Source organism: Bos mutus, chromosome 9 (assembly GCF_027580195.1).
Source record: "Bos mutus isolate GX-2022 chromosome 9, NWIPB_WYAK_1.1, whole genome shotgun sequence".
NCBI lineage: Eukaryota > Metazoa > Chordata > Mammalia > Artiodactyla > Bovidae > Bos > Bos mutus.
Genome location: NC_091625.1, coordinates 15,753,649 through 15,781,633, shown reverse-complemented (window position 1 = coordinate 15,781,633; position 27,985 = coordinate 15,753,649). Strand labels below are relative to the sequence as shown.

The window sequence follows — 27,985 nt, the reverse complement described above, 5'->3', positions numbered from 1 at the left end:
GTTCAATTCTATGAGAATGGAGACAGTTTTGCTACCTCTGGAGACGAACATATCAAATAACCACATACTTCCATGGGCTCACAATTAAGTTCCTTCAATGGCTGATCCCGCACATGTCATTTTGGAAAACATTTGACCCTAACTGTCAGCCTTCTTCTGCGTTTGTCAGGACTTCCCTAGCTCTCTGTGTCCCTGTAATAGGTGAATAACTAAGGGAAAAAGCATTCCTTCTGTCTGTGGACACTTGTTTTTAATGGCATTTGGGGTCCTGGAGCTGGGCTGACAGATGCTCTTCCAGAAGGTTAATGAGATAAAGGTTCTCCAGCTGGTCCTTAAGCAGAGATTACACCTGAGGGGAAGATAAGGAGATTATTCCAGAAGCAGGCACTGCCTCCTGTTCTTCATAAATTGGCACCCTCACAAAGATAAGCCGAGAAGGTTATCCTCACTCAGTCAATTCAATATTTCATTATTTTTCGTATTTCTGTCATATTTTTTAATGTGAGTGTGGGCTGTTCTGTGACTATTATCAGAAGTATCAATGCACAAAAGCCAGAATGCATTTGGAAGCTGCAAGAGTTATTTTTTTCCTTTGGATTTTTCTTCAAGTTCAAGGAATCAAAGGTAAGTTAAATACTTCTTTATTTTTTTAACTGCTTATATATAAAATCTATTTACAAAGGTGAACAGTCAAAATCAAGAAAGTCACCACTGTATTTCTGAGGGCTCGTATACAGTAGGCCCTGAATTAATCATGACTGAATGATTGTCAGAAATGATTTTCACTTGATTTTTTTGAAATATTTATTTTATATTTACATTATATGTTTTTTATAGTTTCATGCCAAGTGAAACTTACATAAACAAGAGAGATGAATGCATCCTATTTGCTCTTTAAAAAAATGAACAATATTCATAATACTAATGTTAATAGCATTAGTAGGTCCACAAAAAACATGAAATTAATACTTTGTCACTTATGATCAGACAAAAAAAATATTCGTTACTTTCTCATAGTTAAATCATGAGCTGCTTTCCCTTAGAAAATAGCAAATGTGCTTCATCTTCAGAGTCCATGATGAAGACCAACTCAGAAACTTGGCTGCTTGTTAGGCTATACGCATAAAAGAACTAGGCCCTGAAAGTTTTTATGGCAAATCTTAAAGTGAATCTAAAGAAAGTCACAAAAATAGGTATATTTCAGAAAAATAGTGTACTAAAAAATAACCTGTTGAAGAAAACTTCACTTTTTTAAGTATAAGACTGATCATTATAACATACTTGATCTTCTTAAGACATCTGAAATCAGTAATGTTCAGTTCTGTAAGAATGACATAACTTTACACAATCAACCTTTTAACTGAAGCACTGATTTTAAAATGCCTGTGGAAAAGTAAAACACATACTTGATTGCATTTCTTAAGTCACAAAAAAAACAGATTCCAACAGTTATTTTATATGTAACGTCTTAGTCATTGCATTTGGAGGGAAGAGAAAATTTATGGAAAAATCATATAAAAACTCCCTTTATGTTTTGCTACCTATAAATGATAAAGGATGGAGACAAAGTTTACTTACCTTTCAGTTGTCAATTTTATATAAATGTTTACATTTATAAAAACATTTTAATTAGAAACAAATGATGAGATTTCAGTATATTCTGAGCTTACTCTGCTGAAGCAAACTAATTTGTCACTTTCCAAAACCTGACCCATCAAATCAGCTTTGGTTTTATTTGTTTAATTAATTGCTAACTAATGTAGCTATTTTTTCTATTTTCATATATTATATATCAGATACTACAATTTCAAATAGCATAATTACATATAGAAAGTTAAGTGAAAGAAGCTTACCAAAAGAACTGCTATTTGTTATATGCCGATGTCTAGGAAATAAAGTACTATAACTGCATAATAAAAGATCTTACATGGTTACTTGTTTGGGGCTTTTTATTCCGTAAGAGTCTCCGATCTGTGAATTTCTGTTTATCTTCATTAGCGAGGTTTACCTTAATTAGAGTTTATATACTTTAGCCAGATTGGTTTCTCATTTATGGCTAATTAGGCATTATGACTGGTTTCCCATTTATGGCTAATTAACCATTTACATAGAAAATGCTTCTGGTAGACAGAGGAGTTCAACTCAATAAAACTAGCTTTTGAGTTTAAAAGCTGGGAATTTAAAGTCAATCAGTAAGCCACTTTAGTCCTTACTCATGTCTGACTTCTGACTCTTTGTGACCCCATGGACTGCAGCACACCAGGGTTCCCCGTCCTTCACCAACTCCCAGAGCTTGCTCAAACTCATGTCCATCGAGTCAGTGATGCCATCCAACCATCTCATCCTCTGTCGTCCCCTTCTTCTGCCTTCATTCTTTCCCAGTTTCAGGGTCTTTTCCAATGAGCCAGTTCTTCGCATCAGGTGGCCAAAGTATTGCAGTTTCAGCTTCAGTATTAGTCCTTCCAATGAGTATTCAGGAATGATTTCCTTAACCACAGAATGGTTTGATCTCCTCACAGTCCAAGGGACTTACAAGAATCTTCTCCAACACCGCAGTTTTGGCACTCAGCTTTCTTTAGGGTCCAACTCTCACATCCATACATGACTACTGGAAAATCCATAACTTTGACTACACAGACCTTTGTCAGCAAAGTAATGTCTCTGTTTTTTGATACGCTGTCTAGGTTGGTCATAGGTTTTCTTCCAAGGAGCAAGCATCTTTTAATTTCATGGCTGCAGCCACCATCTGCAGTGATTTTGGAGCCCAAAAAAATAAAGTCTGTCACTGTTTCCATTGTTTCCCCATCTATTTGCCAGAAAGTGATGGGACCAGAAGCCATGATCTTAGTTTTCTGAATGTTGAGCTTTAAGCCAACTTTTTCACTCTCCTCTTTCACTTTCATCAAGAGGCTCTTTAATTCTTCTTCACTTTCTGCCATAAAGGTGGTGTCATCTGCATATCTGGGGTTATTTCTATTTCTCCCAGAAATCTTGATTCCAGCTTAAGCATCATCTAGCCTGGCATTTTGCATGATGTACTCTGCATTTAAGCTAAATAAGCACGGTGCCAATATATAACCTTGATGTACTCCTTTTCCTATTTGGAACCAGTCCATTGTTCCATGTTGGGTTCTAACTGTTGCTTCCTGACCAGCATACATATTTCTCAGGAGACAGGTAAGGTGGTCTGGTATTCCCATTTCTTGAAGAATTTTCAACAGTTTGTTATGATCCACACACTCACAGGCTTTGGCACAGTCAATAAAGCAGAAGTAAATATTTTCCTGGAACTCTCTTGCTTTTTCTATGATCCATAGATGTTGGCTATTTGATCTCTAGTTCTTCTGCCTTTTTTAAATCCAGCTTGAATAGTTGTAAAAAGTTATAGATTATTTTTTAAAAGGTATGGAAAATTACCCATAGTACACCTATCCAAACACAACCTATGCTGGCATCTTCATATGTTTCCTCAGTCTTTTTTCTATGCTTATTTAATATTTAAATGGTTGCAGTTCTACCATGCACACAATTTTACATAGAGCTTTTTACACAAGTTTTCTGTTAGATCTACATTGGTCTCCATTGTTATCTTGCTTTGACAATCATCATTCTATTGGCTGCATATTGTTCCTTTCAGTTGTTACACCATAATTTGCTTTATCTAAATACACAACAAAAAGAAAGAACTGTTTCTAATTGTTTTGTTATGATGAGTAACGTTACAATAAATATCTTTGTGCATAAGCCTCTCTCAGTATTTAAGATTCCTAGCATAAATTCACTAAAGTAAAATTATTGGGTCAAAGCAATATCAACAGTTTCATGGTATTTTATTCATATTGCCAAATTGCTCCTCAAAAGTTTTCCTATACTCTTAGGTAATTTTTCCCAATTTGAGTCCACAAGTAGAGTATTTCCTATTCATTAGAGTATATGTACCCAGCACAGATTATTAAGAGATTCAGAGACACGGCAACATTTCAAAAAGTTTCCTTTAAGCTTTGCAGATTCCAAATGTAGTTTTTCCATTGATACATGAAAATGAAATGGTTTTGATTAAATAAAACTGTTTAGGGCAACAAGACCGTTCAATAGTTTCAAAGAACAATTACTTCATCAAGATACAAAGGGGCCTGTCTTCAATTTTCAAATGAGGATGCTAGTTACATCTGGTGTGTACAGCACAGCTTTATGCTCTTAGCTTTCCAGTTCACATAAGTAATTTCATCTAATTGCTTGTAACATTCCTATGTGTGGAAGAAAGAGAAGAGAGATAACCCAGCCTTAGCAAGCCCTAAAATGGAAATGGTGTTTATCAGAGTCTGTGCTTTTTGTATTATATTTGGTTATACTAAATGAAACCTTTAGCTAAGTTATTATTAGTTCCCCAAGGTAAAGTAACTATTTTAGCAACTGTGAAATGTGAGGAAATTTGCATTTGAAGACTCTCCAGTTCTTGCTAATCCTTTACTACTGGGATATGTTCTCATTTCATAAAATTACCCAGGAAGGTATTTTCCTTTATTGTGGCTCCAAGAACAGAGAACAAAGCTTCATTTATATCCCTAAGATACCTGCCCAATGACAATCACATTAACTTTGTGACTCCTCTATTTTTTCATCTCGGCTACAGTTTCAGAACAGTGTAATTCAAAAGGCTGAAGGCAGATATCCTGAAACTATACCTGAAAAGATGTCCTTAAAATCGAAGTCATATGAATTGAAGACACTTTGTGTCCAACTTAACAAACCATGGCAGCACACCTCAGACCATTTATTAGATTATATACTTTAAAAAGAAAAAGTGACTGCTGCCTTGTGACCCTCCCACACTTATTTTGAGGATCACTGCTGCTGATGCTGCTGCTGCTGAGTCGCTTCAGTCGTGTCCGACTCTGTGCGACCCTATAGAAGGCAGCCCACCAGGCTCCCCGTCCCTGGGATTCTCCAGGCAAGAACACTAGAGTGGGTTGCCATTTCCTTCTCCAATGCATGAAAGTGAAAAGTGAAAATGAAGTCGCTCAGTCGTGTCCGACTCTTAGCGACCTCATGGACTGCAGCCTACCAGGCTCCTCCGTCCATGGGATTTTCCAGGCAAGAGTACTGGAGTGGGGTGCCATTGCCTTCTCCTTTGAGGATCACACTTAAGGACTATTGTATGTGTGAACTAATTAGACAGCATTGGCATGATCTATTACTTTCTTGGCCACTTCCCTCATTCGTGAGCAAACCACTACCTTAAATACCAGCTGTATTTGCACACTAAGCCTGTCTGCCAATTCAGATCCTATAAACTTTTGGTGCCTCAGTCACATTAACATGTTTTATGCTATTTTAAAATAATCCATCTAAGGCAATCAAGTTCGTTTTTCACAATCATCTATAAGTTTATAATTAAGTAGATATGTGGAAGTGACCATAATAAAAGTCTGGTTTTCAGCAACCACGGTGTCTGAGTTCCCTGAGAGTGAGAGACAGTGTCACTGGGAGTCAACCTCACAAATGAAGAGCACCAGTCAGATGAAATTATTTTAATAAGGGAAATGGATGTACTTTTTGTTCTGAGTCCAAAGCAAGCTGCATGCCACAGCTTATCCTATACTGAGTTGATGTGGTTGACTGGCAAAGCTGTGGTAATGAGAATTCATATATGGAAATGCCACTGTAAAGTCTGAACGGCAGCGTGCATTACTATGATTTTTTATTGAGAATGTACTCCCATTGCAGCCCCTTTCCTCTGGCCATAGTGAATGTGGAAAGAATATGAAAGAGCTACGAAACAGTGATAAACACTTCTAAGCATGTGGCTGTATTCAGTAGATAAATATTCTCCCATTTACATTCAGGCATTCTTGAGGAGGGCTTCCCTGGTGACTCAGACAGTAAAAAACTGCCTGTCAACACAGAAGACCCATGTTCAATCGCTGGGTTGGGAAGATTCCCTGGAGGAAGAAATGGCAATCCCCTCTAACATTCTTTTATTTTTTTAATTGAAAAATAATTGCTTTACAGAATTTGTTATTTTCTGTCAAACCTCAACATGAATCAGCCATAGGTATACACATATCCCCTCTCTTTTGAACTTCCCTCCCACCTCCCTCCCCATCCCACCCCTCTAGATTGATGCAGAGCCCCTGTTTGAGTTCCTTGAGCCATACAGCAAATTCCTGTTGGCTATCTATTTTACACATGATAATGTAAGTTTCCATGTTACCCTTTCCATACATCTCACCCTCTCCTCCCCTCTCCCCACGTCCATATGTTTATTCTCTGTTTCTCCACCGTTGCCCTGTAAATTCTTCAGTACCATTTTTCTAGATTCTGTATATATGTGTTGTTTTCAATATTTATCTTTCTCTTTCTGACTTACTTCACTCTGTATAATAGGTTCTAGGTTCATCCACCTCATTAGAACTGACTCAAAGGCATTCCTTTTTATGGCTGAGTAATATTCCATTGTGTATATGTACCACAACTTCTTTATCCATTCATCTGCTGATGGACATCTAGGTTGCTTCCATGTTCTAGCTATTATAAATAGTGCTTCAATGAACAATAGGATACATGTGTCTTTTTCAATATTGCTTTCCTCAGTGAACATGCCTAGGAAAGGGATTGCTGGGTCATACGGTAGTTTTACTCATATTTTTTAAGAAATCTCCATACCATCTTCCATAGTGGCTGTATTAATTTACATTCCACCAACAGTGTGAGAATGTTCCCTTTTCTCCACACCCTCTCCAGCATTTATTGTTTGTAGACCTTTTGATGATGGCCATTCTGACTGGTATGAGGTGATCTCTCATTGTGGCTTTGATTTGCATTTCTCTAATAATGAGTGATGTTGAGCATCTTTTCACATGTTTCTTAGCCATCTATATGTCTTCTTTGGAGAAATGTCTGTTTGGGTATTTTCCCCACTTTTTGATTGGGTTGTTTGTTTTTCTGGCATTGAGTTATATGAGCTGCTTGTATATTTTAGAAATTAATCCTTTGTCAGTTGTTTCATTTGCTATTATTTTCTCCCATTCTGAGGGTTGTCTTTTCACCTTACTTATAGTTTCCTTTGCTGTGCAAAAACTTTTAAGTTTAGTCAGGTCCCACTTGTTTACTTTTGTTTTTTATTTCCATTACTCTAGGAGGTGGGTCATAGAGGATCTTGCTTTATGTCATTAAATGTTCTGCCTATGTTTTCCTCTAAGAGTTTTATAGTTTCTGGTCTTACATTTAGGTCTTTAGTCCATTTTGAGTTTATCTTTGTGTATGGTGTTAGGCAGTGTTCTAATTTCATTTTTTTATGTGTAGCTGTCCAGTTTTCCCAGTATCATTTATTGAAGAGGCTGTCTTTTCCCCATTGTATATTCTTGCCTCTTCTGTCAAAAATAAGGTACCCATAGGTGCATAGGTTTATTTCTTGGCTTTCTATCTTGTTCCATTGGTCTATATTCCTGTTTTTGTGCCAGTACCATGCTGTCTTTATGACTGTAGCTTTGTAGTATAATCTGAAGTCAGGAAGGTTGATTCCTCCAATTCCATTCTTCTTTCTCAAGGCTGCTTTGGCTCTTCAGGGTCTTTTGTGTTTCCATGAGGAAATCAGTCCTGAATTTTTGTTGGAAGGACTGATGTTGAAGCTGAAACTCCAATACTTTGGCCACCTGATGCAAAGAGCTGACTCATTTGAAAAGACCTTGATGCTGGGAAAGATTGAAAGCAAGAGGAGAAGGGGACAACAAAGGATGAGATGATTGGATGGCATCACTGACTCAGTGGACATGAGTTTGAGTAAACTCTGGAAGTTGGTAATGGACAGGGAGGCCTGGCATGCTATAGTCCATGGGGTCACAAAGAGCTGGACATGACTGAGCAACTGAACTGACTGACTGATGAATTGTGAAACTTTTTTCTTCTAGTTCTGTGAAAAATGTCATTGGTAATTTGATAGGGATCACATTGAATCTGTAGATTATATTTGGTAGTATAGTCATTTTCACAATATTGATTCTTCCTACCCAGGACCATGGAATATCTCTCCATCTGTTTATGTCATCTTTGATTTCTTTCATCAGTGTCTTATAATTTTCTCTGTACAGTTCTTCTGTCTCCTTAGGTAAGTTTATTCCTAGATATTTAATTATTTTTGTTGCAATGATTAATGGCATTGATTCCTTAATTTCCCTTTCTGATTTTTCATTGTTACTATATAGAAATGCAAGTGATTTCTGTGTATTAATTTTGTATCCTGCAACTTTTCTAAATTCACTGATTAGCTCTAGTAATTTTCTGAAACTATCTTTAGGGTTCTCTATGTACAGTACCATGTCATCTACAAACAGTAAAAGCTTTACTTTTTCTTTTCCAATTTGGATTTCTTTTCTTTTTTTTTTTTCTTCTCTGACTTCTGTACCTAGGACTTCCAGAGCTATGTTGAATAATAGTGGTGAAAGTGGACACCCTTGTCTTGTTCCTGATCTTAGGGGGAATGCTTTCAGTTTTTCACCATTGAGAACAATGTTTGCTCTAGGCTTATCATATATGGCCTTTACTATGTTGAGGTAGATTCCTTCTATGTCGATTTTTTGAAGAGTTTTAATTATAAATGGGTGCTGAATTTTGTCAAATGCTTTTTCTGCATCTATTGAGATTTTCATATGATATTTATCTTTCAATTTTTTAATATGGTGTGTCCCATTGATTGATTTGCATATATTGAAGAATCCTTGCATCCCTGGAATAAACCCAACTTTATCATGGTGTATGAGCTTTTTGATGTGTTGCTGAATTCTGTTTGATAAAATTTTGTTGAGGACTTTTGCATCTATGGTCATTGTGTTGTCTTTGTCTGATTTGGGTATCAGGGTGATGGTGGCCTCATAGAACGAGTTTGAAAGTGTTCCTTCCTCTGAAATTTTTGGAAAGAGTTTTAGAAAGATAGGCATTAGCTCTTCTCTAAATGTTTGATAGAATTCTCCTTTGAAGCCATCTGGTCCTGGGCTTTTGTTCTTTGGGAGATTTTTGGTCACAGCTTCAATTTCAGTGCTTGTAATTGGGTTGTTCATAATTTCTACTTCTTCCTGGTTCAGTCTTGGAAGATTGAACTTTTTCTAAGAACCTGTCCATTTCTCCCAGGTTATCCATTTTATTGCCATATAGTTGTTCATAATAGTTTCCTGCATTGTCTGTTGTAACCTCTCCTTTTTCATTTCTAATCTTGTTGATTTTATTCTTCTCTCTTTTTTTCTTGATGAGTCTTGTGAAAGTTTTGTCAATTTTTTTAATCTTGTCAAAGAACCAGCTTTTAGTTTTATTAACCTTTATTATTGTTTCTTTCATTTCTTTTTCATTTATTTTTGCTCAGATCTTTATGATTTTTTCCTTCTATTAATTCTGGGGGTTTTTTGGTTCTTCTTTTTCCAGTTGTTTTAGGTATAAAGTTAGGTTGTCTATTTGATGTTTTTATTGTTTCTTGGGTAGGATTGTATTGCTATAAACTTCCCTCTTAGAATGGCTTTTGCTGCATCCCATGGGTTTTGAGTTGTCATGTTTTCATTGTCATTTGTTTCTAGAAATTTTTTGATTTTCCTTTTGATTTCTTCAGTAACCTGTTGGTTATTTAGAAACGTGTTGTTTAATCTCCATGTGTTTGTGTTTCTTACAGTTTTTTTCTTGTAATTTATACCTAGTCTCATAGTGTTGTGGTCGGAGAAGATGCTTGATATGATTTCAATTTTCTTACATTTACTGAGGTTTGGTTTGTGACAAGATGTGGTCTATCTTGGAGAATGTTCCATGTGTACTTGAGAAGAAGGTGTGTTCTTCTGCATTCGGATGGAATGTCCTGAAGATATGAGATCCATGTCATCTAATGTATCATTTAAGACTTGTGTTTCCTTATTAACTTTCTGTTTTGATGATCTGTCCATTGGTGTGAGTGGGGTGTTAAAATCTCCTACTATTATTGTGCTACTGTAAATTTATCTTTTTATGTCTGTTAGTGTTTGTCTTATGTACTGAGGTGCTCCTATGTTGGGTGCATAGATATGTCCAATTGTTATGTCTTCCTCTTGGATTGATCCCTTGATCATTATGTAGTGTCTTTCCTTACCTCTTATAATCTTCTTTATTTTAAGGTCAATTCTGTCTGATATGAAGATTGCTACTCCAGCTTTCTTTTGCTTCCCATTTGCATGGAATATACTTTTCCATCTTCTCACTTTCAGTCTATATGTGCCTTTAGGTCTGAAGTAGATTTCTTGTAGACAGCATATATATGGGTCTTGTTTTTTGTATCCATTCAGCCAGTCTGTGGCTTTTGGTTGGAGCATATAATCCACTTACATTTAAAGTAATTATTAATGTATATGTTCCTGTTGCCATTTTCTTAGTTGTTTAGGGTTGATTTTGTAGATCTTTTTTCTTCTCTTAAATGTCTTGACTATATAAGACCCTTTAACGTTTGTTTTAAAGCTGTTTTGGTGGTACTGAAGTCTCTTAACTTTTGCTTGTCTGAAAAGCTTTTTATTTCTTCATCAGTTTTGAATGAGATCCTTGTTTGGTACAGTAATCTTGGTTGTAGATTTTTCCCTTTCAGTACTTTAAATATATCCTGCCATTCCCTTCTGGCTTGCAGAGTTTCTGCTGAAAGATCAGCTGTTAAGTGTATGGGGTTTCCCTTGTATGTTAATTGTTGCTTCTTCTTTGCTGCTTTTAATATTCTTTCTTTGTGTTTAGTCTTTGTCAGTTTCATTAGTGTGTGTCCTGGCGTATTTCTCCTTGGGTTTATCCTTTCTGGGATTCTATATGCCTCTTGGATTTGATTGATTATTTCCTTTTTCATGTTGGGGAAGTTTTCAACTATAATCTCCAGAAATTTTCTCATACCCTCTCTTTTTCTCTGATTCTTCTGGGACCCCTTTAATTCAAATGTTGGTGCATTTGATATTGTCCTAGAGGTCTCTGAGACTATCCTCAGTTCTTTTCATTCTTTTTACTTTATTCTGCTCTTCAGAAGTTATTTCCACCATTTTATTTTCCAGCTCACTGATTTGTTCTTCTGCTTCAGACATTCTGCTATTATTCCTTCTAAAGTATTTTTAATTTCAGTATTTGTGTTGTTTGTCTCTGCATGTTTATTCTTTAATTCTTCTAGGTCTTCATTAATTGATTCTTGCATTTTCTCCATCTTGTTTTCAAGGTTTTTGATCATCTTTACTATCATTATTCTGAATTCTTTTTCAGGTAGTTTGCCTTTTCCTCTTCATTTATTTGGACTTCTCTGTTTCTAGTTTGTTCCTTCATTTGTGTAGTATTTCTCTGCCTTTTCATTATTTTTTTTTAACTTATTGTGTTTGAGGTCTCCTTTTCCCAGGCTTCAAATCTGAATTCTTTCTTCCTTTTGCTTTCTTCCCTCCTAAGGTTGGTCCAGTGGTTTGTATAAGTTTCTTATAGGGTGAGATTTGTGCTGAGTTTTTGTTTGTTTTTCCTCTGATAGGTAAGGCTGAGTGACATGGTAATCCTGTCTACTGATGGCTGGATTTGTATTTTTGTTTTGTTTGTTACTTAGATGAGGCGTCCTGCACAGGCTGCTACCTGGGTGGTACCAGGTCCTTTATTCAAGTGGTTTTCTTGGTGTGAGTTCTCAAAATTTCATACCCCTAGGGTTGGTTCTTTGGTAGTCTAGGGTAGTCTTGGGACTTCCCTTGTAGCTCAGCTGGCAAAGAATCTGCCTGCAATTGGGACACCTGGGTTTGATCCCTGGGTTGGGAAGATTCCCTGGAGAAGGAAATGGCAACCCACTCCAGTATTCTGACCTGGAGAATTCCATGGACTGTATAATCCATGGGGTTGCAAAGAGCTGGACACGACTGAGCTACTTTCACTTTCATTTCTAGGGTCTTAGAGCCGGTGCTCCCACTCCAAAGGCTCGGGGCTTGATTTCTCAATAGTTGCCAGTCCAACAAGCAAAACTAACCAGTTGCTCCAAAACAGGGGCCAGAAGGACTCCAGAGAACTTGGCATCTCAATCAGGACTTATATCCCCTCCTTCTCGTTCTCACACAGAGCAACAGGGTAGCCGAGAAGGACCAAACTTAAGATGCACAGTAGCGTGTCTGACGTCTGACATAGGCCTTCCTGCCACAGAGCATTTTGGGAGGAGCAGCAAAACACGAAGCGGGCACTCCTCTGAAGAAGAAACAAAGTCCAAGGACGACTAGAGGTGACTGCCCAGTGCCTGTTGCAAGTAGGGTTACCCAGGTTTTGTGGAAACAGCATTGCCCACGTGGAGCAGGAACCACCCCCAGTCCTCTGGAGTCCCAGTGAGATGCACAGTGACCCTCTCTAGTATTCTTGCCTGGAGAATTCCATGGACAGAGGAGCCTGGCAGGCTACAGTCCATAGGATCACAACAAGTTGGACAGGACTGAAGCAACTGAGCACACACACAGCACATTCTTGGGGAAAGTGTCTTTCTGGGTGCCTTTGTAAAGGCATCTTCTTTCATCCCAACTTGGGTTCCTTCATCCAACCATCTTTCATCCCCTCACACACCACTGCTGGAGGAGGAAATTGCAACCAACTCCAGTATCCTTACCTGGAGAATCCCATAGACAAAGGAGCCTGACAGGCTACAGTCCATAGGGTTGCAAAGAGTTGGACGTGACTGAAGCGACTTAGCAGGCATGCATGAAACCCAGGGGCACTATTTTTAAACAACCGTAGTCAATTCAGAGTTGATCACAATGCTTTGTAGCTAGCAATCATATTAACAATAAAAATATTATATTTTTATTGTAAAAGCTCAACCAAATTTTAATTAACTCATTTCTTAAGATTTCACTGCTTGGTAGACAAAGTGCTCATTTCTGGTCAGGAATCTATGGCAGAGAAGGCTAAGTAATGTTCCTAAAATCATTTGAGGTTGGAAGGTTAGGACCAAACCTGAGATTTCAGCTGTATCCAGTCCCATTTTACATCTACTTGGTCTAGTAATCAATTCAGTATAATATAATGAGTACAATTAATATGATTTTTATTAGTCATTCAAAAGCCAACTTTCCTCTGGTAGCAGCACCAGATGATGGCTAGTTCTGGACCATCTCCAACATTTATTTGCATGACTGATCTCAGGGTGGCTGGCCACACCCTTCAGCTCTACCTTAAAAATGGAAGCATCAATTTTAAAAGTTCTATTACTCATTAAGAAAGTGTGACACTCTGAACTCTTCAAAGAAATAGAGTTGTTTTTTCACGGTGTTGTTTCAAATGCCCAATATTATGGTCTAAGTTTAGTGGCAACACCCTGATGCTGGGAAAGATTGAAGGCAAAAGGAGAGGGGATGGCAGAGGATGAGATGGTTGGACAGCATCACCAACTCAATGGACTTGGGCAAACTTTGGGAGATAGTGAGGAACAGGGAGGCCTGGCATGCTGCAGTCCATGAGGTCGCAAGGAGTCAGATACAACTGAGCGACTGAACAACAACATTAGTGGCAAGTGACTTATTAAGAGAACTGTGGTTTTGGAGAAGACTCTTGAGAGTCCCTTGGACTGCAAGGAGATCCAACCAGTCCATTCTGAAGGAGATCAGCCCTGGGGTTTCTTTGGAAGGAATGATGCTAAAGCTGAAACTCCAGTACTTTGGCTACCTCATGCGAAGAGTTGACTCATTGGAAAAGACTCTGATGCTGGGAGGGATCAGGGGCAGGAGGAGAAGGGGATGACAGAGGATGAGATGGCTGGATGGCATCACTGACTCCATGGACGTGAGTCTGAGTGAAGTCCGGGAGTTGGTGATGGACAGGGAGGCCTGGCATGCTGCGATTCATGGGGTCGCAAAGAGTCGGACAGGACTGAGCGACTGAACTGAACTGAACTGATGTATCTAAAGGTAGTACCTGACCAAATGGGTGAAGTCAGACACAGCAGGAAAGCCTCTCCTGAACCAAAAATACCCCTCTATCAAAATGCTGAAACTTCACCTACAGGTCTGTAATATTTCCAGATTCGAGATACACAATTCTGAAACACCTCTTTCTAATAATCTCTCCTTCTTGCCTTTGTGGAATATAATTTTCACTATCAGCAAAACACCCCAATCCCTCTGTGTGTTGTGTGCCAAGTCACCTCAATCATGTCCAACCCTTTGCAACCCCATGGACCGTAGCCCACCAGGCTCCTTTGTCCATGGGATTCTTCCCGCAAGAATATTGAAGTGGATTGTCATGCCCTTCTTCAGGGGAACTTCCCAACCCAGGGATCCAACGTGCATCTCTTATGTCTCCTGAATCGGCAGGCGAGTTCTTTACCACTAGCACTGTCTGGGAGGCCTCTCTCAATTTCTCCAGTTCTTCAACCTATCCAGCCCTCAGAATCCTTCATATTAACCCTTGGTACTGGGATCCACTTCTGAACCTCTCTCAAAAGTCTTCTTATTAGTACATTAGAAACCTTAGACCTTGACCTTCTGCTCCATTTGCTTTGATTAACCCCATTTTGGGTAACTAGCTTTAGAGAATCTCTTTAGAAAATGTCAGACAAAATGCTTGATCAACAAATTCATGCCCCAAACCCTTAATTGGGCCCTCCACAGTCAAACTTATCTCTGATTCCCTGATCTAGTCCAAAGCTGATTTTCAAAGCTTCTCTTTCTCTTTGAACCTACAGTCTGATTCTTCCTCATTTCCATGATGGCACAGTTAAAAGCCAAGGCTTTCAGGTTTGCACAGCAGTGCATTCAACACAGCTCAGTGGTGTCTGACTCTCTGTGGTCCCATGGACTGTAGCCTGCCAGGCTTGTTTATCCATGAAATTTTCCAAGTAAGAATACTGGAATGGTTTGCCACCTCCCACTCCCAGGGATCTTCCCGACCCAGGAATCGAACCTGAGTCTTTTGCATCTCCTGCATTGGCAGGCAGATTCTTTACCACTAGCACCACGTGAGAAGTCCCCAATACAGCACACAGATACATAAAGAATTCTGTCACTTATGAACTGTGTGACCTTAGCAAATTTCTGGGTCCCACACATCTCTCCATCTTATGGCTTCTAATCAATAAAATGGGAAAAAATAATAGCAGAATCTGCTTCATAGGGCTGTAATGAAGATTAGTGAAGCATTTAATACTATTGTAGAAACTTTTGCTCAATAAACACCAGCTCCTAAATGACAATGATGATCATCACGGTTACTATTACCACCTCCTACACTGGACTGGAAGAAGCACAAGCTGGAATCAAGATTGCCGGGAGAAATATAGATAACCTCAGATATGCAGATGACACCACCCTTATGGCAGAAAGTGAAGAGGAACTCAAAAGCCTCTTGATGAAAGTGAAAGTGGAGAGTGACAAAGTTGGCTTAAAGCTCAACATTCAGAAAACAAAGATCATGGCATCGGGTCCCACCACTTCATGGGAAATAGATGGGGAAACAGTAGAAACAGTGTCAGACTTTATTTTTCTGGGCTCCAAAATCACTGCAGATGGTGACTGCAGCCATGAAATTAAAAGATGCTTACTCCTTGGAAGGGAGGTTATGACCAATCTAGATAGCATATTCAAAAGCAGAGACATTACTTTGCCAACAAAGGTCCGTCTAGTCAAGGCTATGGTTTTTCCTGTGGTCATGTATGGATGTGAGAGTTGGACTGTGAAGAAGGCTGAGTGCTGAAGAATTGATGCTTTTGAACTGTGGTGTTGGAGAAGACTCTTGAGAGTCCCTTGGACTGCAAGGAGATCCAACCAGTCCATTCTGAAGGAGATCAGCCCTGGGATTTCTTTGGAAGGACTGATGCTAAAGCTGAAACTCCAGTACTTTGGCTACCTCATGCGAAGAGTTGACTCATTGGAAAAGACTCTGATGCTGGGAGGGATTGGGGGCAGGAGGAGAAGGGGATGACAGAGGATGAGATGGCTGGATGGCATCACTGACTCGATGGACGTGAGTCTGAGTGAACTCCAGGAGTTGGTGATGGACAGGGAGGCCTGGCGTGCTGCGATTCATGGGGTCGCAAAGAGTCGGACACGACTGAGTGACTGATCTGATCTGATCTGATGTGTGTGAAGCAGGAAAATGGTTTCTTTAAAAATATATATATATATGGATCATCAATTGTTTCAGCACTATTCAATGGATAGTTTCTTCTTCTCTCTCTGGTCTGTGATGCCTTTTCTGTCATGAACATGGGTTTGTTTGTTTGCTTGTTTTAATTTATTTATTTTTAAATTGAAGGATAATTGTTTTACAGAATTTTGTTGTTTTCTATCAAGCCTCGACATGAATCAGCCATAGGTATACATATATCCCCTCCCTCTTGAAACTCTCTCCCATCTCCCTCCCCATCCCACCCCTCTAAGTTGATACAGAGCCGCTGTTTGAATTCCCTGAGACATACAGCAAATTCCCATTGGCTGTCTATTTTACATATGGTAATGTAAGTTTCCATGTTACTCTCTCCATACATCTCAGCTTCACCTCCTCTCTCCCCATGTTCTGAACATGGGTTTGTTAATTTTATTACACCTGAGCTGGTACCACATTGCTTTAGTTATTACAAATTTATAATAATCTTGAAATCTTGTAACCATGCTTGCCTGGCATTGTTCTCTTTCTACAGGAATGTCTAAGCTATTCTTGATCCTCCACTCTTCTATAATATGTCTAAAATTAGATCACTAAGTACCACTGAGATTGGATTGGAGTTGTGTTGAATATGTAGATCAATTTGGGGAAAAATTGACACCCTTATAATGTTAAGTCTTTCTATCCAGAAACATGGACTATCTCTCCTGTTATTAGTACTTTATAATAAAGTTGCATAATTATATTGTAAAGGGCTTCCACACCGTGGACTTATCCCTAGTTACTTGGTATTAACTGTAATCTTGTAAATAGCTCTCTTATTGAAGTTTTTGTGTAGAAAAGTAATTGGCTTTATATCCCTTAGCTTTGCTGAACAATCTTAATTCTGAAAATTCACTAGCAATTCTTTGGAGTTTTCTGCTTAAAAATTATACCATTTTTGAATAACAAAAACTAAAGATCTCCCTTTTCAGTTTTTGTATCTTCTTCTTTATATTTTCTTACTGCCTTCCATAGGCCATCCACTATTGCCTATGTTTATTTCCTTTATATTCTATATAAAGAGAGATGGTGATTGCATACACCATATACTTTGATATCGCATATAACCTTGATACTGATCTGGAAGGGGATGCTTTCATAGTTCACCATTAAGAATGGTGTTTGTTTTAGATTCTGTGCTTGTTTTGTTTTTGAAAATCTGCTACATCAAGTTTTAAAAAGTTCCTTTCTAGTCCTAAGAGTTTTAATCATGGATAAATAGATATATATCATGAACTTCTTTTGTACCTACTGAGATTATCAAGTGGTTTTTCCTTTTAATTCATTGTGAAAAACTACTTTAATCAATTTCAAATATTAAACCCACCTGATATTCCTGAGATAACTTGGTCGTCATCTTTTTTCACACTCTGCTGGATTCCATTTGCTAATATTTTATTTCACATTATTACATTCATATTCATAAGTGAGATTGGACCATGATATTTTTCTCATACTTTCCTCATCAGGTTTTTAAGAGTTTGTATGAAAATAAAGTTATTCTTTCCATGAATGTTTGATAGAACTCTTAGGTGAAGAGTTATATTTATGAAAAGATATTTGGCTACTGACTCAGTTTTTTAAAGATTATAATAACTCTTCTGTCTCTGCTTACATTCGTTTTGTATAATAAATTTGTAATTTACATATTTCTAGAATTTATCCATTTCATCAAAATTTCAAATTTATCAACAAAACATTGTTAAGTTTCTCATGCCATTAGGAAGTATAGTGATGTCTTCCTTTTCAATCTTGATAGTAATTAATTGTACCTTCTCTTTCTCATGTTTTTTGTTTTTGTTATTAGTATTTTCAAAGGAAAAATGTTTTGCTTTTATATGGCTTTTTCTTCTCTGTTTTGTTATCTTTTCTTTTATATTTTATTAATCTCTACTTATCTTTATTCTTGCACTTTTTTGAATTTATTTTGTTTTCTTTTATTAAATTCTTGAGATAGATGCTTAGATCATTAATATTTAGCTTTTTTCTTTTTCTAAAAATAAGCATTTTAATGAGCTAAATTTACCTTTCAAGTGGTGATTTAGCTATATCCCACAAGTTTTATTATGTAAAGTTTTAATCATTTGATAAAGATATTTTTAATATCCAGCATGATTTCTTCATTAACTCATAGGTTAATTTTTTTACTTATATGTTATTTATAAGAATTTTTTTTTCAGTTTTCAAACATAGGGATTTTCTATTTGTTTTTTAAAACTGATTTTTAACTCATCCAAAAAGGAGGGTTTATATGTATGCATATAGCTGATTCACTAAGATGTACAGCAGAAACTAACACAACATTGTAACATTGAGAACATAACGTACATGCATTACAGTCCAATATATAGTCAGTATTCATATAGTTGCATATGTTCTCCCTAAGCTTGAAAAGAAGGTTTATTTTTATAATGTTCCATATATGTCCATTGGTTAAGTTTACTTATGTTCTCAATCCTCTATCTTTATTGATTTTTAATCTGCCAGCTCTATTAATTACCATGGAGAAGGCAATGGCACCCCACTCCAGTACTCTTGCCTGGAAAATCCTATGGGCAGAGGAGCCTGATAGGCTTCAGTCCATGAGGTCACTAAGAGTCAGACACAAGTGAGCGACTTCACTTTCACTTTTCACTTTCATGCATTGGAGAAGGAAATGGCAACCCACTCTAGTGTTCTTGCCTGGAGAATCCCAGGGATGGGGGAGCCTGGTGGGCTGCCATCTATGGGGTCGCACAGAGTCGGACACAACTGAAGTGACTTAGCAGCAGCAGCATCAATTACCAAGAAAGATCTCTTAAAATCCACCTATTATTATTGTTGATTTTACATTCTTTATTGTTCTTTAAACTTTTGCTTTATATATTTCAAGGTTATATTATTTAGTATATAAAATTATAATTTGCTACATCTTTCTGACGACTTTTAAACTTTTATCTTTATGTTGTAACCATCTTCATCTTTGTAATGCTTTCTGCCAAGGAAGGAACTTTGTCCATGGGTGTGCTGGAACTGGCCCACAATGATTTACAGGCACTAATTGTTCACATCTCTCTGGGTTCTGTGACTTGAAATCAGTCATGGAGGAGTACATGTATCTTATAACACATAAAAACTGGCAAATGCTACAAATCAGGCCTTCTCAACCAGCCCCAAGGCCTGAGGGGTTACCAACAGGCCTCTGATCTAATATGATATTAACATAGCTAAACCAAGTTTCCTTTGATTACTGTTTGCATAATGTAACTTTTTTCATCCTTTTAATTTCAACTTCCCTGTATCTTTTTTTTAAGTGTGTCTGTTAAAAGTATATAGTGGGGTTTTTTTTAAATGTAGTCTGACCATCTTTGTCTTTTAACAGAATCTTTTTTGTCCTTTTATACTTAATGTGTCCCAAATATACAAATGTGTCCTAAAAAATAATAATAATAATTACATAGTTGTTTATTGGAAATTCAAGTTTGACTGGTGTCTTATATTTTATTTGCTAAATCAGGCTATCCTATTCCTAGCCTTAAACTTCAAAATAGAATAACAGCCAACACTAGGTCAGGCCTTCTGCAAAATCCTAACATCTAGTTTCTCATTTGATCTTCAAAACAAAACAGAACTATATAATATGCAAACATTAAACGATGGGTTTTTTTTAGGCTGGACCCATGATTTAACTTACACTGATCAATTTCAACATGGACTGTTTTGGGGGTTTTTTGTTTGTTTGTTTTTTGTTTTTTTCAGTTTTGCGTTTTTAAATAAAGCATCATTAATGTATATCGCAGGGTTTTGCCAAACAGCCCAAGCTGTATACATTACAATCATTAAAAGCTCTTATTTAAAAAAAAAAATGCAAACATTAATACAAAACTATGGTGGGATTATAGTTATACCTTTTGTTGGTTAGAAAGTTAAAGCATGTAGAGATTATTTGCCCAAGTTCGGGAAACAACTTAGGAAAGCAGAGCTATCTTACTGCAACTTCAGCCCCCCAGGTACTCAAACTGCAATTGACCTTTCTTCTCTACAAGAACTGTGATAGGTTCTTAAGCACAAGAAAGGTAGAGATGGATGGGATGGGGTGGTTGGAGGCAGATCCGAAAAGGAGGTTTGCATATAGCTGATTCACTTCATTGTACAGCAGAAACTAACACAACATTGTAAAGCAATTATATTCCAATTGAAAATTTTTAAAAAATAAAAAAAAATGGATTACACAACACAAATTTTTTTAAAAAAAGAAAGGCACAGATTTATAGCTGTTTAAACTGTTTAATTTGTCTCCAACTCTCCTTAAGTAGCTACAGTATCACTCTTTTATGGCAATATATGCAAGAACACTTTACATGCAAGACTATTTACTCAGAACTCCCAATATACTCTAAGATCAGGCTTACATGAGAGCACTAAAATTTAAGAGGAATTGTTTCATAGTTTGCAATATTAGAATCACAAGTAACAAAAAGATTCAGAAAACAAAGATGCTAGGCTAAATTAGGGATATTTCCGTTATGAGTACTTCAGGCATGGTTAGACTCTACTGAGATAAATATGCCCCAATAGATAGCAGCCCTAGGGATCACGGGGAGAAACACACCAATACAGCTGGAACCAGAAGAAAGTGGGTATTTTGCACATGTCATTAATGTGTCCCCTAAGCAAATCTGTATTCCTGCCTGTGATATATTTCCTCAGTGCACTCCCAGCTTCTGAAATTAGCTTCTTCCTAATTTGGGGGGATTTTTTTTATAGACTCTTGGTAGGTCTTCATGATTTGCTACTTGTCTTGTGAATGACCTTGTATAGTTTCAGCAAAATCCTTTGGTCTCTGTATCATTCAAACTTCTGTCCAGCCAGGCTAGAAAAATGCTCCGAATACTGTCACATCCCATAAACATTTGTGAGATACAATTGCAACTCATCATGCACAGATCTCAGATTAACTTGTAAAATTCCATTCTGATTCTCTTATTCATAACCTATGTGTTTGTTTAACCTCCACATTCCGAAACCTATGGAGATGGTGCCCTAAAAGTTTTCGTGATGGGTCAGTGCCTGGGAAGAAGTAAGAGTTTGTGATGGTGGTTTAGCTGCTAAATCGTGTTCAACTATTGCGACCCCATGGATTGTAGCCCGCTAGGCTCCTCTACCCACAGGATTTTCCAAACATGAATCCAGGCAAAAATCCAGCCATTTCCTTCTCCAGGGGAATCTTCCTGACCCAGGGATCAACCCCAGTCTCCTGCATTGCAGGCAGATTCTTTACCAACTAACATACCAGGGAAGCCAGGAGAAGTTAATGTAAGAAAAAGATGATCGTTGTTCAGTCGCATCCAACTCTTTGTGACCCCATGGACTGCAGCACATCAGGCTTCCCTGTCCTTCACCATATCCCAGAGCTTGCTCAAATTCATGCCCATTGAATCAGTGATGCCATCCAACCATCAGGTGACCAGAACAACATCCTCTATAATCCCTTTCTCGAGGGGCTTAACAGGGTTAGTCCTATATGGATACGCAGAAGGTACCTGTCTACCCAGGGTGATTTGAGGGGTTGTTAAACATCTAGCTGGGGAAAACACTGGTTTCTTTTTGTCAGCACCTGAAAAGAAGCCTTAACCAGGCGGACCAGCAACTTCAACATAATCGTTCTCACCTCAGTTTCACATCCCGTTTACTTCAATCTGACCTCAGCACTAATCCAACTTCACTCAACATTTTCCAAGGAAATACACTTTACAGTTAATCACGGCTTATAGAAATACCCAACTTGTCTGAGGGAGAAAGAATTTTGCTGACTTCGCTTGTGTATTCATGTGAAAATCGTTTACAGTTCTTAACATTTTCAACTTTTCTCCTAAAATGCTCAAGTAAATTTAGTACCACAGGAAGAAGCTAAGTGTTGATCCCGTGGCTTCTCACGACCTCTGACACACTACTGCAACCCTTGAGGGCACTTGAGAGTTAAGGGCACCCCGTGGTCCTGAACTGCAGCAGAAACAGTGCCTCTGGACCTGGCAGGTGGCTGGGAATGGGCCTTGGTCAAGAGGCTCCGTTGTGAAGCTTAGATGAAGGCAGCATGAGCGATCTCCAAGCTACGCAGTGACGAGCACCTCAGCTGTGTCGCTCGACTATCTCAGGACACACAAGGCCAGTCCTTTCTGAGAATGCTCCTTCCCCTCGAAACATCATCCTCGAAGGAAGTGGGGAGCAAGCACTCGTTTCTGTTCAGGGTACAGTGAAGGACGCTGCCCTCCTGGACTCCTGTGTCTTCACTCCCTGAAAAAGGCGAAAGTTACTCATTTAGTCGCGTCTGACTCTTGTTGACCCCATGGATATTAGCCCACCAGGCTCCTCTGTCCATGGGATACCCTAGGCAAGACTACTGGAGTGGGTTGCCATTTCCTTCTCCAGGGGATCTTCCCCACCCAGGGATCAAACTCGGGTCTCCCACATTGCAGGCAAATTCTTTACTGTCTGAGCTACCTACCAGACATGAAGAGCTCAGGACCCCAGCTGGTCACAGGGCATCCCCCTCCCAGGACACAAAAGACACTACTCCATTCCTCTTTTCTTATTTTTTTAATCCGTAATTAACATTTTTACAGATCTTTTCCGATTCTTCCAAGTATATGAATACATAATTATTTTGTAAAAATCGGATCAGCAAAATATATTTTCAAACCATCATTTTTAATGTTTGCCCAGAAGTCAAATGAACTCTCCTTTTTTTAACTTGGTAGGCATTTTTATTTTATTTATTTAGCTTATTTTTTTACTGAAGTAGAGTTGATTTGAAATATTGTGTTATTTTCTGCTGTACAGTAAAGTGATTCAGTTATACATATATACATACTTTTACAAATTCTTTTTCATTATGATTTATAACAGATTATTGAATATAGTTCCCTGAACTATCCAGCAGGGATTCTGTTGTTCACCCCTCTCTTTTCTACTTCTCCCTTCAATTTCAGTTCTGTTTCTGCCCTGTTACCAAGCTGTATATGTCCTCAGCAAAATTTCCCAGCATCTCACTTATAGATCCTGTCCTTTCTCTTTTTTTTTTTTTCCTCAGTTCAGTGAGATGGAAGAGGAGCTCAATACAGATGTATCCATATGAATATACAAGAGAATAGAAGATAGCAACTGTTGTTTCTTGTAATGGTTTTCCCAGGTCCTAATCCGTTCCTCCTGATGTAGCAAAAGCAGTGGCCAAACCTGGTTTTTGCATTGTGAAGAAAAATAATGCATCTGCTCTGATTCTTTGAGAGAAGCAAGCATTGGCTTTCACCCTCAGCAGGGAAAAGTGGAGCTGAACAAGGCTAGTGCTGGAGGCAAGGAAGGCTGCGATAGCATCCAGCTTCCAAAGCTTCTGAGAGGACAATGGTGTGGCACCCACCAGCTGCATCACCGATAATCACCGTGCATGCGGACTCTCAAGGGCTTCCCCTGTGGCTCAGTCGGTAAAGAATATGCCTGCAATACAGGAAACTTGGGTTAGATCGCTGGGTCGGGAAGATCCCCTAGAGTAGGAAATGGCAACCCACTCCAGTGTTCTTGCCTGGAAAATTTCATTGACAGAGGATCCTGGTGGGCTACAGTCCCTGGAGTCGCAAAGAGTCACATACAACTGAGCGACTGAGCACATGTTTATTCCCTTCATTTTCCCCTAAAAAAAAAATCACTGGAATTGCCCTTAATCCCTATGGTTCTTTTTTCTATCACTTATTCCAACACACTCGCACTGGGGCTGTCACGGTGGAAGTTCAGTAGGAACTACGCATAAGATGGGAAAGCAGAAGTAGGAGCTTTTGCGATCTCTGCTTGATCATACAGAAGACAGTGTGCTTAAAATCCATGCCACTTTCTGGAACAGCATTGAAGGTGTTCAGTACCTCTGCGTAATTTTTGAGGCGTGTTCAGGTATGTTAAGCATGATGTACATTTAGTTGCCCTTAATCTTTGAAGAAAAACAATTTCAAGTGGGTAACTGAGCATTTCCTCTAATGGAGTGGGGAGGACTGGGATATAACAGATCACAAGCAAGCTGAGCGTTTGCAGAAAGGCCACAGCTGCTTATTCTTTTTTGTTAAGGTCTGTCTGGAAAGCACATGTGAAATTAAATTATTATTTTTTAAGACTTCCAGTCATTGATTTGGTCCTGGAGTGTTATCTACTTTCTCTCTGTGGAGTCCTGTTCTTCAAATGGAGATTTTTATTCTGTAGGATTCCAGTAACTTCCATCTCCACTCCTGTTAATTCATTCATTAGCCACTGAAACGCTTTCCCTTAGGAAAACATAATGGGTTCACTAAGTGCTTTTACCAGCCCAGCCACTGCTACTCTCATAACAATAACGCCACAAAAACCCCATTCTCCTCTTCCTATAGTCTATTACTGTCACTATACACGTACGGTAATCCTGGATTATAAACCTGCAATGTTAGATGGTGAGAAAATATTTCTCTAGAAAAGAGTGTCTGGTCTGAACAGGTTAGTAAAGATCCACGTGAATACATAACCTAGAAAGAAGCAGATTCAAGGGCAAGGCTGAGCCCTGAAATGGAAAACTTGTAAGCAATCTGTGTGTGTGTGTGTGTGTGTGTGTCTACTAAATTGTGCCCAACTCTTTGTGACCGCCCCCCCATGGACTCTACCCTGCCAGGCTCTTCTGTCCATGGGGACTCTCCAGGCAAGAATACTGGAATGGGTTGCCATGCCTTCCTCCAAGGGATCTTCCCGACCCGGGATCGAACCCACATCTGCGGCATGTCCTGCATTGACAGGCAGATTCTTTACCTCTGAGTCACCTGGGAATCCCAAGTAATCTATGACTAGCAGCCAACTTTAGTACATGAAGGAAAAAAATAAACTCTTCAGTAATATGATAGGGAGATGGTTTCCAGGATGCCAGTCAGTATCAAAGAACCAACCTAGAGCCTAGAATGGAAAAGATACTTTTGACTGAAGGGCTAACATTCACAAGAACTAGAGGGCATGTTTAGGCGGTGCCCAGACAATATAATTTTGACACGATAAATGAAGGGTCAAAAGCCCAGTATTTCAGAGCAGCCTCTCTACCCCAGCCAGATTTGACTTTTCCTTTGGGTAATATAATGTTGGGATTCAGTGTTTGAATCTAATGGTTGTTTCATTGATTTCCCTTTCTGTACATTTAGACATTTCCAAACTTGTCATTGCTACCCTGGGTGGCACAATCTGGGTCAGCCCCAGGATTGAGTGTTGCAGTTCAGTTCAGTTCACTCACTCAGTTGTGTCTGACTCTTTGTGACCCCATGGACTGCAGCACGCCAGGCCCCCCTGTCCATCACCAACTCCCAGAGTCTACCCAAACTCATGTCCATTGAGTCGGTGATGCCATCAAACCATCTCATCCTCTGTCATCCCCTTCTCCTCCTGCCCTCAATCTTTCCCAGCATCAGAGTCTTTTCCAATGAGTCAGCTCTTTGCATGAGGTGGCCAAATTACTGGAGTTTCAGCTTCAACATCAGTCCCTCCAATGAACACCCAGGACTGATCTCCTTTATGATGGATTGGTTGGATCTCCTTGCAGTCCAAGGGACTCTCAAGAGTCTTCTCCAGGACCACAGTTCAAAAGCATCAATTCTTCGGTGCTCAGCTTTCTTCACAGTCCAACCCTCACATCCATACATGATTACTGGAAAAACCATAGCTTTGACTACACAGACCTTTGTTGGCAAAGTAATGTCTCTGCTTTTTAATATGCTGCTTAGGTGGTCATAACTTTCCTTCCAAGGAGTAAGTGTCTTTTAATTTCACGGCTGCAGTCACCATGTGCAATGATTTTGGAGCCAAAAAAAATAAAGTCAGCCACTGTTCCACCATTTCCCCATCTATTTGGCATGAAGTGATGGGACTGGATGTCATGATCTTAGTTTTCTGAATGTTGAGCTTTAAGCCAACTTTTTCGCTCTCCTCTTTCACTTTCATCAAGAGGCTCTTTAGTTCTTCTTTGCTTTCTGCCATAAGGGTGGTGATATTTGCATATCTGAGGTTATTGATATTTCTCCTGGCAATCTTGATTCCAGCTTGTGCTTCATCCAGCCTAGCATTTTTCATGATGTATTCTGCATAAAAGTTAAATAAGCAGGGTAACAATATACAGCCTTGATGTACTCCTGTTCCTATTTGGAACCAGTCTGTTGTTCCATGTCCAGTTCTAACTGTTGCTTCCTGAACTGCATACAGATTTCTCAAGAGGTAGGTCAGATGGTCTGGTATTCCCTTCTCTTTCAGAATTTTCCACAGTTTATTGTGATCCACACAGTCAAAGGCTTTGGCATAGTCAATAAAGCAGAAATAGATGTTTTTCTGGAACTCTCTTGCTTTTTCCATGATGTTGGCAATTTGATCTCTGGTTCCTCTGCCTTTTCTGAAACCAGCTTAAACATCAGGAAGTTCAAGGTTCACATATCGCTGAAGCCTGGCTTGGAGAATTTCGAGGATTACTTTGCTATCATGTGAGATGAATGCAATTGTGTGGCAGTTTGAGCATTCTTTGGCATTGCCTTTATTAGGGATTGGAATGAAAACTGACCTTTTCCAGTCCTGTGGCCACTGCTGAGTTTTCCAAATGTGCTGGCATATTGAGTGCAGCACTTTCACAGCATCATCTTTTATGATTTGAAATAGCTCAACTGGAATTCCATCACCTCCACTAGCTTTGTTTGTAGTAATGCTTCCTACGGCCCACTTGACTTCACATTCCAGGATGTCTGGCTCTAAAACATAATTTAATCCCCAACTTAAAACATCGGTGTCATGTCAACCACCGTCTTCAGTCTGCTGAAAGATGCCTCCTGTGGACTTGTGGTCCTCCTTCCCACCACCTAAATATTTCACATCTGGCAGGCCTTTCAGGAGTACCTCCCAGCTCAGTGGGAGTCCATTTCAGCATATTAAGTCTCAGCCCTTCCTCAAATAGTCTGCTTTTCTGCAAAATCACAACCCTCACCATCACCTCCATCAACACATGTCAGTGTTCAACAGGTACAATCCCAAAGTCAAAGAACTGATTATTTCATTATCCAGTGGGCAGCTTTCATTATATTATGTGTTGCATAGCGACACCTACTGGTGAAGTAACGCAATAACATGTTGAATACAACGGGCTCTATGAGCATGCTAGGGCTTCTTCCCTGATAGTTCAGCTGGTAAAGAATCCGTCAGCAATGCAGGAGACCCCAGTTCGATCCCTGGGTCCGGAAGATCCCCTGGAGAAGGGATAGGCTACCCACTCCAGTATTCTTGGGCTTCCCTGCTATCTCAGACAGTAAAGAATACACCTGCAATGTGGGAGACCTGGGTTCCATCCCTGGGTTGGGAAGATCCCCTGGAAAAGGGAATGGCTACCCACTCCAGTATTCTTGCCTGGAGAATTCCATGGACCGAGGAGCCTGGCAGGCTACAGCTCATGGGGTCACAAAGAGTCAGACACAACTGAGCAATTTTTGCCTTCCCTTTTTCACTTATGAGCACATTGCAAACAAAAATTTTTTAAATAAAAAAGTAAAAAGAAGGAAAGGGAAAAGAGGAGGGAAATGTCGATAGCTTTGCACATGATGTCACAGAAATCCTCCCTTACTCATGTGAACCTTGCTTTTGTCAGGAAAGGAAGTAAAAACAGATCTTTCCAAGAGTTTTGCTGAAAGCGCAAATAGAAAAATGTAGGGAAAGTGATATTAAGAAAGAATCTTTTAAGTAGAAGGAGAAAATAATAGAATGTCTACAGGCTAAAAAGAATGATCCAGTAGAAAGAGAAAAAAAATGATCCAGTAGGTGAACAAGGAGCATTTCTGGAAGAATATCCTTGAGAGGTGAAAAGTCT

General features: G+C 38.9%; 1 protein-coding gene across 1 annotated transcript in view; it reads left to right on the top strand.

The window, feature by feature from the left end:
* Window positions 1-557: 557 nt before the first annotated feature.
* IMPG1 (interphotoreceptor matrix proteoglycan 1) overlaps window positions 558-27,985 on the top strand; it is a 156,108-nt gene continuing 128,680 nt past the window's right edge. Inside the window, 1 exon segment of the mRNA XM_070377102.1 lies at window positions 558-624. Coding sequence (XP_070233203.1) covers window positions 558-624 — 67 coding nt within the window.